A 17,422-nucleotide genomic window follows, 5' to 3' on the forward strand; every position below is an offset into this window, starting at 1 on the left:
ACGCACACACACACACGCTCAAGGGTGCCTGCACACACACATACATGCATAAGGAGGATATCAGATTCAATGTGCAATGACACAGTGAGGACATAGAGTGGAAAGGGGGGAAGGAAGGAGAGCGGAGGCACAGGGTGGGTTTGGCATGGGCGGCGTGGAATCATTTTAAATGGCGCGGGGGTTGGAAGGCAAAAAGATGTACAGACAGAGGAGATGGCGAGAGTGGCATGAAGGCACTGAAAGGCAGCCGGGGTCGGGCGAGAGACTGGATGTGGGCTAAGATTTCAGCATGAGTGATAGGGAATGAGGGAAGAGGGAGAAAGAGGGAAAGGAGGAATATCCTCTGCACCACTGTGTGACTGGAAATTTAATAGAGGGAGCGAGATAGAGGGAGAAAGAGAGGGAAAGAGAGAGAGGGAGATGGGTGGGAGAGAGAGGCAGAGGAGGGGGAGGGGAGAGGAAGAGAGAAGCAAAAGGCACAGAGACCTCATTGCTGTGCAGCTTTCAGCAAAAGCTAGTGGTCGTGAACAATGCTCACTACGGCATTCACAGAGAGGGAGGGAAGGAGGGAGAGCGATGGAGAGGAGGAGAGAGAGTATATATCTTGGGGGTCTTTCTGAAGCATAACTGGCCTTCTCTGTCCTTTGACCTTTAGTGTGAGCTGAGACAGAGCAAAGATGTACTGAGATTTATTTCTACCTACAAACTAACCTTTGCTAGTGGATACAAAGCTACAAGGGGTGCTTCTCTTCTTCTGCAATTTTGAACTGAAATAAATGCTGCCTGCTTTGTGAAGGGGATAATGATGATACAGGAGATACAGCACTTGACACATATGGACATACACATGGCAAAGATCGATATGGGTAGGCCACTTAGAGAGAAAGACTGGCATCGCTTTACTGACTGAAGCTTTCTTTATTGGCTAATAACTTGCTGACATTCATTTCAATTTACTAATTAAAATGTGCAGCAGCCCACTGGTAGCCCACTTAACTCTGGAACCTGATCTCAAAATACTTCATATGCACATTTTCAGGATTCAAAAGTATGTCAAGGTTTGGGTTTTAAAATGTGCAAACCTCACAGGGCTGCAGAGTGTTTGCTCTTTGAGTCTGGATGATGGTAGCAAGTAAAAGTGACTGTGGCTTCCTTATGTACAGCTTAAAATATACCACTGAGAAGGGTTTTAGGGGAAAAAATACTCATATGCAAAGACTGCAGAAAACAGACCTCATTAGTCTGCTAGATTTAATCTTAGCTGGCCATTACTGTAATATATGTGCTTGCACTGCACATTCATGATGAATATGGATGTTAGTAGGCCTACAAAACTCTTTAAGACTCAATGGAGCAGAAATGTTTCTTACTACAGATGTTTTGGCCCAATGGTTCAAAGCTAAACAAGTGTCTATGTCATGGTGATAAACACTGAAAACTGACCAAAAATGCTTGAAATGTCACAGAATTAGGAGAAACAGGCTGACTCAAGTTATCCTGTTGATCATTCAGAACTGCTGAGTCATATTAATAAATATGACTCCATAGTCATTACATGATTCTGTGCCACCTGCAATCTGAAACAAAATCTGCAGACTAAACAAAACCTAATAGACTATAGGCTAAAGAACCGTACAACAGTCATCCATACATGTTTAAACGTTTAAATCATCTAAGAAAACGCAGGTACATCCATAAGCAGTCAGTCCTTCATCCATTCTTCTAATGCTGTCTTAGTGGGATTCAGACTGAGCATACGGAATATGCGTAAAGAGCCTCTTATGCTGGACGCAAAATGCTCTGCCCACCGGGCGCCGTCGCGTTTGCTGCCTGCGTTCCTCTCCAAGGATGATAAGGCGCATGGATGCACTCGTCCCAGACCTCGTTCCTGAATGTGATAATACTAACATCATTTTCTCCAAAGACCCTTAATCTGATCTCCGTCCCCCCCCTCCCGTGTGTGTGGATTGTGTTCATCTTTAACCTGCCATCACTGTAGCACCCCGCGTTGCGTTGGCGCTGCGGAATAGCCTACAAGAACAAGAGCCTGCTCACAGCCGTGGAAACAAGCGAATCAATTTAGGGAAGAGAAAAAGGAGAGATAGATAGCGAGGTTAGAAAACTAACGGTCGGGAGAAGGGGCGAGAGGAGAGAAAACATCGACCTTACGCCGCAGCCGCCGGAACATTAAGGTACGTGTATATTGGTTGTACAGGTAGAAAGGACTGAAATGGCCGGCGTTAATTATTGCATTTGTTACCTAATCTGCATGGATGCTGAGATCACTCACGAGATGACAAAGATTGATTAATGAAACGTGCAAAGGCTACACAGATGCATAGTAACTTGAGTAAATAATTTATATAAGCTAAAGATACAGTCAACGTCGATGTCAGTTGAATAAAGCTGTGGTAGTCCTTGCAAATGTATTAAAATAACACGGTTCCTTATGTAAGCCTGTGTGTTTCACATGTCCACACGTTATTTTCCACCAAAATAAATAAAATAAAAATACAGAGCCTATGGATTATTTTTGGGTGCAGTCATGTTGTCATTACCATGAAGAGAGAATGGATGCAAGCCATTTTGTAATGCAGCATGTGCAGAATTAGGCCTATTCAGAATTTCAATTGCGTTCCCGAGAAGGTGCGCCGTAGTGAGCGCAGCTGCATAGATGAATAAGGCCATTCTGTTGAATTGTAGGAGATATTATGCTAGAGGCTATATGATGAGGAGAGATTGCAGATTAGAGGTTGCGACTGCAGGAGAAACCGCCAGGTTATGGCTGTTTTTTCTGGTGGTGGGGGGAGCTTTTTTTTCACGAGTTGATATGAGGCAAATGGGAAAAATATAAATGTCATCAGTTGAAAGTTTCAAAAATATTTGGCGTGAACCTGCATTTCTCTCTCTCTTAAAGCTCTGATTGTTACTGTGCTGGTGAAATGCGTCCCATCCTACCCTGATTCCCACGTCCTGAATCAATCTAGTGTTGTCATAGTTACAGCAGATGATGTTGGCCCTGCTGCACCTGTGTCGCTTTGTGTTTCATCTGTAAATACATGAGGTCTAATTGGGCCTTGTGTAGGCATACAGGAAACATCCCCACAGCCTCGGTGTTTATTGATAACAACACCACGATTTTTGCCTCTTTATAAACCTTAATGAATTTGTTGTGGAGAGCAGGGCATTGATACAATCAGGCGCTTACGATGATGTGATTGGTTTGTAGCAATTGGTCAGCAGCTTACAGCTAATTTGTCTTTTCACGACTGAGCGCTTTCTTAGGCCTGATCCAATAATCGATATCTACATGGCTGCAATCTGCTCTTGACATGGTAAAACGGCTAAGATCATGAAAGAGAAATACCTGTGAGGGGAATTAAAGTACAATAGAGACGATGTTTCAACCGCGTCATAAACCTAAAGAAAACACATTTAGCACAAGGATGAGGAGGAAGGCCACTGGCAAAGGAACTGACCCTCAGATGAGTCAAGGTGTATTATTCTAGAAAAAAAGGCCATCATCGGTGTATGCTGTTGTTCTTAAGCTCTCATGTGGTGGAGAACTTGAAGATTCAGGGTCAAGGCAACAGGCATCCTGCTAGCAGATTCAAGGTCTCTCCCATAATCCAATTTTACCCTGTGTGGTGTTTTACATATATAGTTTTTACGGTCTCCATAGTGACCTTTGCCACCTAATACAAAGACAAACTTTAACTCAATTCCTTCAATGTACTTTTAGTACTTATTTTGAGAAAGAAAATACATCAAACAACCGATGCTGTGAAAAATAACAATTTCTCATTTTTGCAAAAGGAAAATTAGACCAATATCAGAATGTATTTTTGATGAATACAACTGCTCATCTCATTCATTTACATTTAGAGAGCACATGCATGATCAATTCTATAACCAGCTAAATATTAATGATGTTGTGTTTTGATGCTTCCACGAATCATTTTCTGTTGAGCTAATCACTGTAGCTATTAAGCCACCACTCTGGATTAGATACAATTCTGACATGTGAGAGAGAATGAAACTTTTTATTTCAATTCAGTCAAGTTATTGAAATGCATAATTACCTGCTGTGTGGGGATGAGATGGAGACTCTTCAAGGAAGGACAGCAGTGTAAAGAACACCATAATGAGGAGTGCTGCAAAGGGGCTGCATAGAATAACATGCAAGTTTAGCATTTGCATTCATAAATCTACATTTTTCTTATTAGATATAGATTATGTGTTGTTATTTCTCTGTGGCAGTTACAGTTAGGACAGTTGTGGGTATGGATGTGTGAATAGCTGTGTGTGTGTCAGAGAGAGAGCGAGTCTGTGGGATGTGCAGAGCATCTGAAAAAGTCTATTTTTAGCATACATTCCCTTATGAGCTTTCTTAATAGCTGCTTTAAGAGTTCTCAGAGCTATGTTTTTAATAAAGACTGATGTTGACCTAATCCTCAGACCTTGTAGATATTAAGATTCATGGCAAGTGGTTCCCCCTGTTGTGATACTGAAGGCTAAGGTTCAACTGTGTGCTTTCCCAGGTTTCCCTGCACTTATGCAAATATATATTTTCAAAACTAGATTTTCAACATTCAGTTGTATTCCTCTAGGTCAAGGTATCTACTGAGAAAATGACTGTTGATTTTATATCTGGTGTAACACAAAATTCTGTGATGAGAATAAACCTTACGCTTTAAATCAAATATAAGATTTAGACCACAAAGGTGCTGTTGGTCAGTCTTGAACAGCAAATGTTCATCAAGCTCAGCTAAACACAGTAATGTGGAATAGGGCATTGGACAGTAAAAACACAAGATGGTGAGTGAGCAAGTTGCCACAGCAACCGTGTTTCTAGGAGCGCATGCATCGTCGCTACATAGGAGAGGAGATACTAAGGACTACCAGGGACCCTTTAAAAAATAACCTATTTATCAGAGAGTAAAAACATTAGGAGAGTTATTTTATATAAAATATCCATAATGGCAAAACAGTGATCATATAAGTGACAGGGAACAAAGATCTTCTTATTTGTTTTCAACAGACAACACAAGCTTGTGACTGCTAGTCATAGCATCAAGCATAACATGCTTGACAAAACAATGAACACTTTGTTTTTGGTCTAATCATTGTAAGGGTAAACAGCCCATCCTTTTCTAAATATAGTGAGTCTGCTCATGCTTGCAGCAATTTCTGTTTCAAGAAGTGTGTGACACTCTCTTAACCAAGACACACAAATTCACATTTATCTATTACAAATGCAAATCTCAATCTCAAATCTTTTTTGCCCTTTGTTCACAATCTAGTTGTAATTTTCACATTTGGTTCATCAACATTAGCTGATTGTGCATTGCACACAACATTGCAGTAAAATTTCAGGAATCAAGAATCATTCCTTCATATCTTAATTGCTAAATTACAGCTACTGCCTCATGATGGAATGCATGAATTTCGTCATTAACCTCACGTCTAGAATAATCCCGTCAGCAGTTGTAATTGCATTCCACAACCTTGCTTTTGATTTTTATGCGAGCATATACCAATATCGTGGATGAAGAGACTGCCATTCCAATGGGTCTGTTGCAGCACTTGTGACCAAGCTTGAGGTTTTAGAAATTTGTGGCCATTTCAGACCATGACCCAGATGTTAAGTTCAACCTATGAAGAAAATGGCAGCTGACTCACCAGTTGGACTACAGGCCACAATTTGAGAGCCACCTCTTTAGGAAAGAAAGCCTGACCTAGCTTGTCATACACTCTGGCGTCAGGACTTTGTAATATTTTGAGATTTAAATGAAGTCCTGAGAAGACGTGCATGTATGTGCTAAGCTAATATCTTAAAGCTACTCCATTGTGCACTTACTTGACCTCCTTCCTCTCTCTTCTTTTCTTTCTTCCTCCTACAGTGAGAAGCAACTGCCTCTACAAAGACAACACTTCCAAGAGCAAATCCTCCCCCAAATTTGATTTCTATTCTAATAATTCTCAAGGGAACCAAAAATACCAGGTTCCCTAAAATGATATGTTGAAAAGAACAATTGTTTGATGGTCACAGAAGCATGAGCAAAGTAAAATAACCAATTAATGATAGGTGTCTTTAACATTTTTAACAATTAACAGTTTTATCTCTCAATTCTTAAAGTGGCTGCTTGAAGGAGAAAATAAATAAATAAGAGCATACAATATGAACATCAATATATGCACTTAAATTCACTTGTTTGGAAGTGACTTATCAACATCATAGCAATAGGGGTGGGTCATGACTCAGTTGCCATGCGTGTTGTCATGGTGACCAGCCCCTGTACCCCTTCCCCCCTCCTCTGGCTGGTCCAACTTTTGTTGTGGTTACACAACCATGGACCTCAGCTGACAGAGGCAGCACCCCCCTGCCCCACCCTGTGTACCTGCTCCAATCAGGCGAGCCGTGTCATCTGTACAAGGAAGAGTTTAGATCAAGTCCCAGACAGTATTTCAGAGAACACAAGATACCTCAATCTACAAGAGAACACAATTCAGGTAAATATGGCTTCATCTACAAATTCAGACTGAATTAATATATTTTGACAGCAGTCATTTTGATGTTGCTACAACATGCTTCCATGTTTTTGTTTCCACACCAGGTGATCAAGTCTGACACATTTAAGCACCTGCGGCATTTGGAAATCCTCCAGCTCTCCAAGAACCACATCCGGCAAATTGAGGTGGGAGCTTTTATTGGCCTTCCCAACCTCAACACACTGGAGCTTTTTGACAACCGTCTCACAGTGGTGCCGTCACAAGCCTTTGAGTACCTCAGCAAGCTAAAGGAACTATGGCTACGAAACAACCCCATCGAGACACTGCCGGCATTTGCCTTTCACCGTGTTCCCTCTTTACGCCGTCTCGATCTAGGGGAACTCAGGAAGCTGGATTTCATCTCAGAGGCTGCCTTTGAAGGTCTGGTCAACTTGCGCTTCTTGAATCTTGGCATGTGTGGCTTGAAGGACATCCCTAACCTCACCCCACTAGTTCGACTAGAGGAGTTGGAGCTGTCAGGAAACCAGCTCGGGATAGTCAGGCCTGGGTCCTTCCAGGGCCTAGTGTCACTTCGCAAGCTGTGGCTAATGCACTCCAGAGTGTCAGTCATCGAACGCAATGCTTTTGATGACCTCAAAAACTTGGAGGAGCTCAACCTTTCCCACAATTCCCTGCATTCCCTGCCCCATGACCTCTTCACCCCTTTGCACCAGTTGGAGAGGGTGCATCTCAACCACAACCCCTGGGTGTGCAACTGTGATGTCCTTTGGCTCAGCTGGTGGCTGAAAGAAACAGTTCCCAGCAACACCACATGTTGTGCTCGCTGCCATGCGCCCCCAGGTCTAAAGGGAAAGTACATTGGGGAACTAGACCAGAGCCACTTTACCTGCTATGCCCCCGTGATTGTTGAGCCACCCACTGACCTCAATGTCACTGAAGGCATGGCTGCTGAGCTGAAATGTCGTACAGGAACCTCGATGACCTCTGTAAATTGGTTCACTCCAAATGGGACTCTGATGACCCACGGATCATACCGAGTTAGGATCTCAGTGCTTCATGACGGAACACTGAACTTCACAAATGTGACCGTGCAAGACACTGGGCAATACACTTGCATGGTAACCAACTCTGCTGGAAACACCACTGCAACCGCCGTGCTCAATGTGTCTGCTTCAGACCCCAGCAACAGCTACAGCTATTTCACCACTGTCACTGTAGAAACAGTAGAGACAGTAAGAGGAGATGAGAAGAACTCAGCGAGACAGTATATTAACGAGACCTTCATAGATTTTCCCAATCCTACTGTTCAAAGAGGGGTGTTAGAGGGCCGACCTGGCATCACCATATCACCTTCTCTCTCTTCTCTTTCCTCACTGTCCCCACGTGCCAACAGAGCTACTGAAAATGCAGTGACTGTGTCCATAATGGATGTAACTAACATTCCAGGCCTGGATGATGTAATGAAAACAACTAAAATCATCATTGGTTGCTTTGTGGCCATTACCTTTATGGCAGCTGTAATGTTGGTGGTATTCTATAAACTACGGAAGCAGCACCAGCTACACAAGCACCACGGCCCTGCCAGAGCCATTGAAATTGTCAATGTTGAAGATGAGATTGGAGCCGGGGCTGGGAGTGGCATCTCAGGTGGTTCGACACTGAATTCTGGCAGTGGTGGAGAAGGAACCCTAAGAATACATCATCCAGAAATAGTCAACCTTCCCAACATTGGCCGCACAGACACTCTCAACCATTACTACAAGACTCATCATTTCAACAACAACGTTATGGGTCTTAGTATTGGCACAGACGGGATGGGACCAGGAGGGATCCTCAATAACAAGAACCAGCAATGCCAGGATATCCCCATCTCCTGTACCTCTGTCCCAATCTCTACATCTAATTTGCTCTCTACTTCAGGCAATGGCACCAACATCAACCCCAGTTCTATGTCGCCACCGCTGCCGATGTCTCTCCCCATGCCTACCATGGGCTTACATGGATCGATCAAGGGTTTCATGGGCCAAAACCAGAATCCGCAAATGGAGCCTCTTCTCTTCAAGGGAAGCTCGAAGGAAAATGTCCAAGAGACTCAGATTTAAAAACAAAAGTGAGAGTATAGAGAGAGAGTGAGCAAGAGTCGGAGACAGAGAGGGGATTGATGTCGGGTTTATGCACGGAATGATTAGACACTAGAGTGCATTGACATTACACAAGGAGAGAGGATAGACTGACACGGCAATACACAAACACATAGACTTATCCGTGACAGTGTACTGAGCCAAGGATTACCACAATGGGCCACTTGTGTTTGTAGTAACGATCATGGCCATGGAGATCAAGGAATGGACATTGCTACAATGTAAATCTGTGCCAAAGCAAATGTTTTTTGCAGTTTCTACAAGCTGTGTTCTCATAGGGAAAAACTAGCCTTTCAGAGTTATCAGTCCCCACATCATCGTTGGCCATCAGAGATGAAAGACATGCACAGCATTCATCACACTGAAGATCGGAGATATTACAGAACAAAATTCAAGAGACATTTTTCTTCCACAAAAACACAAGCCACACTCTCTCTCAAGTGACTCAATAGACTCCAAGGTGACAATTATGTAGGCATACATAGATGGACAAAAAGGTACAGTGCAGTACAAACTACTGTGAAAAATCCACAAATTATATAAATATATTTTCATTTAAATATGTATCATTGCAGACTCCAATGCAGAGATATTTTGGGGTGGATGTATAAGCTGGTATAGTTTGTTTCTTTGTGAATAATCAGGGGCGGCGATAGTGGAGGTTGGTTATGATACATGTTTTAAGTTTGGCTACTTCTCAGAAACATAAGGGCTCAATTGCAACACTCATTGTGAATCTTTGAATTGGCTTTGTGACATAAAGTCCATTTAGGTTGTAGAACAGTAAATGCAGATCTCCGTTTGACAAACTTTTTTCTGTTGCTTCAGTAGTAATCATGATCAACTTTTGTGTTCTGAGAGTGTATTATGTATTTTGTAAAAACCAGCTACTTGGTATTTGAATTGACAATTCTGATACTTAAATGCCAGCATAAAAGAATGGTAAAACAATGATCCACAAACACGGAAAGGTGATCCAATGCAAAGACCTGTATGGGTAAAATAAAGTGTTGACAATGTGTTATTTGAATCAGATCAGTAGCCGGATATTTGCTTTTAGACAGGAATTTGATATGACCTCCTTGCTCATGGTTACCATAATCATGCCATAAAATGCTGTCATAAGGATGATTAGACATCTACCTGCAGCAGCATTTAAGAAGGGATTAAACATCCATATTAGGATGATTGGAATGAATGGAAATGTACAGTATATTAATAATAATAATGTCTGGTTGTATGGCAATTGTAAGATCCACATTTTTACAGTGTAACTTTCATATGTTAAATGCCATTTACGCTTCTTGCGTTTCAACTATGTATTTCTTTATTTTTGTTAGTTTGATATAATGTGTACAGTTGTCTAGCCATGTATCATTACGTGTGAAATAAATCAATCATATATTGGGTTGTGGCTGGTCAATATGGCAACCACATAAGTAAAGAGTGAGACATGATGCAGGCCTCTGTGCTAAACCTGGATTGAATGTATGGTTTGTGGTTTAGACATTAGTCACCCTGTTAATGATAGGTGCCATGTGCTCTATTAACATGCTCAGACAGTCTTTTAGTCACTCTTGTGTAGATGTTCTACAGACACTACTGGTTTGCAAAATTAGTGTTTTTAACAGATCCAGATGATCTTATTCTTAACAACGGCATTTTTGTTTGTAGTTAGCCCTCAGTTTGCTTCTCCCATGCTGATTAATTTTGTACTTGTTTGGAAATGGCAAGTAAGATTAGGAAAGACTTGCGTAGAATAACTTACCTTTTTTGAGGTAACAGACTGTATTCATCAAGCAGGAACCTAAAATGTTTGTTGCAATTGAGCACAAACTGGACATGCGACCAGTTACAGAAAAGTGTAACAATCAACAAGGACTGTAATGCAGCTCTGTACATGATTTTGCGTTTTTTTTGTTGCATATATATATATATATATATATATATATATATATATATATATATATATATGTGTGTGTGTGTGTGTGTGTGTGTGTGTGTAGGAGCTGTTTTATGTGAGTGATGATGGTTTTTCTTAGCAACTAGCCCACACTTACTGGAAGAAAAGGAACACTGAGGAATATTAATAATGGTGATAATAATATGAGTGATGGTATCAGACATTACCCACCCAGATTGTGCTGCCACAGAGGTTAATCCATGAAAGGAACATCTTTTACATCTAGGCACACCACGTTTATCCTGTTTAATGCCAAACATCTAAGTCATCTTTCAAAATACAACTTAATTAGAGGTACAATACCACATGTAAAACTGACTGATCAAATCACAAATTTTGTCTAAATTGCAGCCATGTATTTTCCCAACATTTGCTAGTGAATCTCATTCAAAACCATTGTAAATGTAAATGTGTTGCGACCCCACAGACAGAGCTAGTGGGCAACGGTAGCCCCAGAGATACACAAATAGAATATAAATGAAGCCTAAAGACACAACATATGGCTGCTCCCTTGATGTACTACATTTGGTGGCTTTGCCTTCAGATTTCAAAGAGCATACTAGATCCCTCCTTGTGTGTGAGGGTACATTCCTGCATGTTAACCGTGGAACAAATCGTCTTACCTGAGCACTACGGTGGCAGTGTTTTATTGTGATGGTGACTCACCTAATCGGCACAGAAATGTTCATTTCATATATCTAAACAGTTATCATCATTATTATTAACATTTGGAGGATATGCAGAAGAGCTTTGTTGCATCTTAGTATAGTGGCTGTCGTGTTACATATAGACCTTGATGCGATTTAAAAAGGGGCTCCTTCTACAACAGTAATGTTAACAAACATATGATCCCTTTTAACGAAGCTCATTAAGCTTGAGATTGGAATCTGAATATGTGCATAGTGGGCAACTGTACATCACTGTATTATATGGTGGTGAATTGATGCAGTTTGGCTATAGATAGAGTACTGGAATATGTGTATGCTCTGCACCATGCTGCTCAGCGCAGATGACATTTCTTGGTATGTCGGAAGTAAAACTCCTTAATAAAATGGATTAGCATATCTGAGACACCAGATTGCAAGACAAGAAATGGACTGACCTTTTGTTCCTTTAAAGGTAAGCTGTTTAATAAAACAATATGACAATAGTATGGGTCTGTGTTTAAAGCTTTTTAAAAAGAGGTAGAAAATGGTGTTAAGCTCTAGAAAAAATAGATCTCTTTAATACAAAAGGATTAAAAAATGACATTTTGTGGGTTTTTTCTCTTTTTTTCCAGTTGTTGGTTATATATGTGATATTATCAATTTGAGTCTTTATGTATTGTCATTAAATGTAATTTTTTTCATGCATTCATCCAGGCACACAGTGTGGCAGAAGAGTGTATGTCTTCAACTATAGCAAAATCATCATGTGCTGTACTGGCACTTCAATGACTGTCATATAATGACTGAGAGGTATATTATTTCTCTGTTTGCTACTTCTGTGACTTAAATTTTACACCCGCTGTAAGGAGTTATTCTGCTATTAGAAACATATACCACTTTCATTCTTTGTTGTGATTTCATCCTACAGAGCACCACAACTAACTAAATGATAAATCACTTCACATTTTTAACATGACCATGTTTCAAATAAGTTATTGCATAAAACTTTATAAAACAAAATGAAAAAAGGTCTGAAAAATAATTGTGTTTACACTGTTTTTATTAATTCTTTATGTTTTTGCTTTTTACACTTTAATTTGGAGACAAGCACTTTCAAAATAATGTTATGCTTGGTCACAAAGGCCCCTTGTATTCCTGCTTTGTGCACACTTATATTGTAATAGTTGGTAGCTTGTTATATAACAGTCCGTGCAAATGTTGTGGTATTACAGCAAATGTAGTTTCACAGAATTTATCAAGTGCCAGCAGCTAACAAATTCAGTCAGTCAGTCGAACCATTTGCAGATGCTGTAAAAACATAAACAGATTTCTTGAACTGTACATATAAACATGAAAATGACTCATTGACCTTAGAAGAACAACATAAAACCTCTAAAATAATATAATGGTGAGGTGGGCTCATACGTTAGCGTAATAAAAACCTCTTACTGATCTATTAGTCTTTGCTGATTGAAGTCATATAACAAATTAGTTGACTAATTGATTAAGTGGGGTGGCTGTAGAAGTACAGTCATATTAATCTAACAAATTCAACCCAACATTATTACGTGCTGTAATCACTACAGCATGGCAACCGCCTTAATAAATCAAATTCACCATCATGTTACATTAGCTAAATTGTACATTAACCTGCCATTTTTTATCATCAGCGCATGTTGTGAATTTACAAATCTGACAAAGCTGAAAGGAAAAGGAAAACAAAAAAACAAACCAGATCCTTTTAGTGAATAGTTAGACATTTTCCATGCAAGACAGGCGTAAAAGAAACGTATGTTGCTGGAATAACACATTTTTATGCTGGCTAAGAATAGGCAGGGTACTTGACCTTCATCAAAACATCATTATTGGATCTTGTCTTGAAAGGGCTGGCAAAATAGAGCTTTATTCTTTTGCTTCACTGTGTTGTATTTTGTCCTTGAGATCATCTACATGTTCTAGATTTGATATTTTCAAACTTATTTGTGTATAGACGATCACAGATGTCCACTGCGCAGCACAAATCCAACCAACATTATGAAAGAACAACCTCAAGGGATTCAAGTAATAACAAATGCATCAGTGATGAACCATGACATTGAATTTGAATTATATGTTTAGATAAAATGTTTGGGGCCTTACAGCAGAGAGACTGTATTTGAAATGTCTTAGGGGGCACTATGCAAAGTGATTTCCTTGAATGTAATTGTACTTGGCTTGTACTCTGGTCTCCAGAGATCTCAGTCCCCATGAGACGTCTTGGACATAATGCTGAAGGGCTGTACACTGAAATAGCAATAGAAAAGACAGCTACAGTACATTATGGTTACATCGTAGTATTTTCTGAAAGCTGTAACCCAAAGCAAAGGAACGCTATCAAACCAAATCTTCTGTAGCACCTTGAGGTGACATATTTTCAAACAGATTATTAATATCTGTGTTTTTCAGCTTTCTCCCATCTCTCAGCTTGTGTTAATAGTGAGCAAACAAAATGCGCAACGAAGGCTTGAATTTCTCTTTTTCTTGCTATGTTTGAAAAGGGGTAATGCTCACATGAAGTGGGGGGTGAGCAAAGCAAGTGTGTATGCAGCAGAAAAGAATACATTAATATGCACTAAAGATGAAAGAGAAATGCTCAAATGCAAATACATTTAGAGCATTCTGTGATCTTGGCTATAATGTGATGGAGTTACATGAATTAGAAAAGGTGGAATTTAAAAAGGCCACATACAACCGTTGCAGCATAAAGCAACCATATGCACAGGAGTTATGTTTTATCAACATGAACTCCCCAATGTAATTTCAAAATATTTTGTGTTTTAAAAAAAAAAGGAGGAAAACCGGATTTCTGATTTACATCTGTCCAGGCGTATGGTGCAGTCATTTTCTAGAAATCCACTCTGCCTGCGCTGTCCTCTCCTTTTCCCAATGCTGTCTTTTTCCCTTCAAATTCAATAACCTCTCAGCTGTGTGTTTCTCCAGGGATTCCCCAGCTCCCCTGGCCCACAGACAGACTGCAGAGTCTGTGGGGAACCTGACACAACATAAACTCCACTGTGAAGCAGAGGTGTCAGTATCTGTGGGCTGCATCTCCGCTGATCGAGGAACCACGAACATGCAAAAACCTTTTATTTCCTCACACTGTAAAGGCTGCAGCGAGAAACAACATGAGTGTAGTGTGTTCAATATGGCTGTGTGGATTACAGTCAAATATACCAAGTATAGATTCTGTGGCCTATTTAGGCATTGTTTATATGAGAACGGACTACACAGAACCGTTAGCAGGCTTAGCTTGGACTGAGAATCCAAAGTATTATGAAAAGTATGAAGAAAAGATGACAGTGACCCAGTTGGGCTTAATTTGTGTAAGATGGATAAAAGGAAACCAGAATCCTTTTTAAAGGCTGCTCTTTGTTTAAAGATTCAGATTTTGACTGTTATTACATGAAACTATGTTGGTGAATTATGAGCTTACTGCTGTTCTCAGAGGGCTTTCTCATACTGTACTGAACATGCTTTGCTTTTGTTTCAGTCTATATTTAGACTCCCAGTATCATTAAGAGCCAGATCCTTTGACGTGGGAATATTGCTTCCCTCCTTGTCCAAAGTTCTCAGGTAATGAATCCAGAGAGAGGATAGATAAACATACTATATGGAGGCTATGTTGGTAGACATGATTCTAGAGCACTTTGCAAGCACTCAGGCGCTCTTGTAACCCAAAGCCAGTTCTTCATGTCTTTTGGGGATAAAACCCTCAACCTGACCAACAAGGCATGTCACCCACTTAATGCTGTTGGAGTGGGTGGGGAATAGAGTTGCTGTTGTTTGTGTGTATGTATGGGCTCATGTTAGGTTTTCACATGGCGCGTGGTGTTTTCTTCTCATGCCAAAGTATTGTAAGAGCTAATGATTGTTTTATTTATTCATGTATGTATTTATGTGACTTCAATTACATATTCACCCTTAAAGTTAATTTGAAATGTTAAACATGCTGCACTTTTTGGTGAAATTAGTCTGATTTCACAGACTCTGATATGCTGTAATGGGTCAGAGACAAAAATATCCCTCAATGCTGACTTCTGAAAATCTGAAATACTAAAAAAAAACAAAAAAAACAACGAGTGCACAATAGGCTACTTGGGCTATAATGCGTTCTAATGATTACATGCTACCGGAAAGAGCAAAAAAATAATAAGGATTCTTGTTACACTGTAGGTCTATGTTGGAAGATGAGATTTCAAGTAATTACTTTCCAAAGAATATTTTGTTTCCAGCATACGAACAGACACTTCCTGTGTAATTACTGGAGGAAGGTATGTAGCAAATTGTTCCCCAGTGCATGCACTCCCACACACAAACACACTCTCCAGGCACTGTGCTGATGTTGTTATTAGATTATTACACTTACTTGAGTATTGATTTACCATAACTGTGGATAGGGGTAATGTTTTTACTTTGCTTGGTTAATGTTGTGACAATTTCTGCATTTTATGGCACTCTAAATGATGTAGTGAGTTTTACTTACCCTGTTGATCGTTCAGTAACATTCACATATTCAGCTCTGGCACTACTTGTTAAAGGAATAGTTTATCGTTTGGGGAAATAGAGCAATTCACTTTCATGTGGAGAGTTGGGTGAGAAGATTTATGCCCCTCTCATGGCTATACGAAGTTGCAGCCGGCAGCTGCTTAGCTTAGCATAAGGACTTCAAACAGGGGGAAACAGCTTGCTTCAAAACCAACACCTATTGCTTATACATTAAAGTTTTTTGCATGGATTAAACAAATGAGATACAACGTGTCAGTGAGTTTAAGAGGAGCTGGTAGGTTTATTTTCTTAACTTCAGACATAGAATCACTATTTCCCAGTTTTTGCTAAGCTAAGCTAACTGGCTGCTGGCTGTAGCTTCATATTTACTGTACAGACATGAGAGTGGTATCAATCCTCTCATCTAATTCTCCGCAAGAAAGCAAATAAGTATTTTTCCTACACTAGAACTAATTTAGGTTACTGAAAACAAAATCTGCTAAATGCTTTTTTTGAAAATTTGAGGTTTTGTGGCATTAAAATAAGTTTTTCTGTGATATTATATTGTTTATGAATATTTTCCTTAACGGGTGTGTGACAAAATGTTTCAGAATGACTGAAAAACACTGCCGCTGTCACTCTGTCTGTCAACACTGTTCTGGCTTTGCTCTACCCAGGAGGTCAGCCTGTGGGGTATTTCAATGGACAATGACTATATGAAGTAAAAGTACACAATGACATATGAAGGCAGAACAAACTCATCTTTCTATATCTCACTTCCCCTTCCTCCCATCTTGCTTATTCTCCTATTGTCCTAAAGAAGGACATTTTTGTCCCATGGGGGATAACAATATTGACGTCAAGAGATGAGTTATTGATTGAGAGGAAAGGACACTGAGACAGTTGATATGCAGCAGACTACTCCTGGTACCAAACAACTTAAGCATTTATACATGTATGTGGCATGTATGAAGGAATATTAATTTCAGTCTGGGCTGATATGTATCTTTTGAGTTTTTTTTACAGCATGCCAACCAGACAAGCACGTGTATTGAGGTAAGAGGAGGATGTGGGCGCTCGTCTCCTCTGCAGGCCACATGAGCATTGCCTGTTACATATCTTTACATGTTGGGAAATGCAACACTGCTTTGTTCTAACGCATTGCGATATATGCAACGATAATGAGATTGTGTTCTGTCCTGATTGAATGGGATGATGACATCGATATGAAATAGCTCTGGTCTTCCCATGGCTTCTGTGCATATTCCACACATCTTCTTGTTTGGTGGGTCATTTGACCTGCACTGGTAAAATCATTGGAATATAAGCCACCAGCAGTCTACACTATATAGAGATACACCAGGTAGGAGTCTGATATGTTTACTGTAATTCCTAATTGATTCAAAACAGCAACTGAAAGTGGATGCAAGCTCTGCAGAGTTGGTCAGTGTCACAGAAGGGAGAAAAAAGTCAGATGGCTGAGCGGAAACAGTTCTCATGTATCATATTGTGGAAGATATCAATGACCATAGCGGCATACAGACCAAATACTGTAGATTCCCACTGGCAATTATGCAAATGTGGTTGTGACATGTGAGTCTTCACCCAGCATGATGCGACGAGAGGGGGAATTC

At 40.2% G+C, this 17,422-nt stretch overlaps 1 protein-coding gene across 1 annotated transcript; it reads left to right on the plus strand.

The window, feature by feature from the left end:
• Positions 1-1,767: 1,767 nt before the first annotated feature.
• Positions 1,768-10,541, plus strand: LOC119916324 (leucine-rich repeat-containing protein 4B-like). Its single transcript, XM_038736302.1, has 3 exons — positions 1,768-2,192; positions 5,904-6,513; positions 6,618-10,541. The coding sequence occupies exons 2-3, from the start codon at positions 6,271-6,273 to the stop codon at positions 8,613-8,615; spliced, it is 2,241 nt and encodes a 746-aa protein (XP_038592230.1). The 5' UTR covers positions 1,768-2,192; positions 5,904-6,270; the 3' UTR covers positions 8,616-10,541.
• The last annotated feature ends 6,881 nt before the right edge of the window (positions 10,542-17,422 follow it).

The sequence above is a fragment of the Micropterus salmoides genome, unplaced genomic scaffold (assembly GCF_014851395.1).
Source record: "Micropterus salmoides isolate LMB-PRFRI ecotype aquatic unplaced genomic scaffold, ASM1485139v1 Ms_hic_scaffold_21, whole genome shotgun sequence".
Classification (NCBI taxonomy): Eukaryota; Metazoa; Chordata; class Actinopteri; order Centrarchiformes; family Centrarchidae; genus Micropterus; species Micropterus salmoides.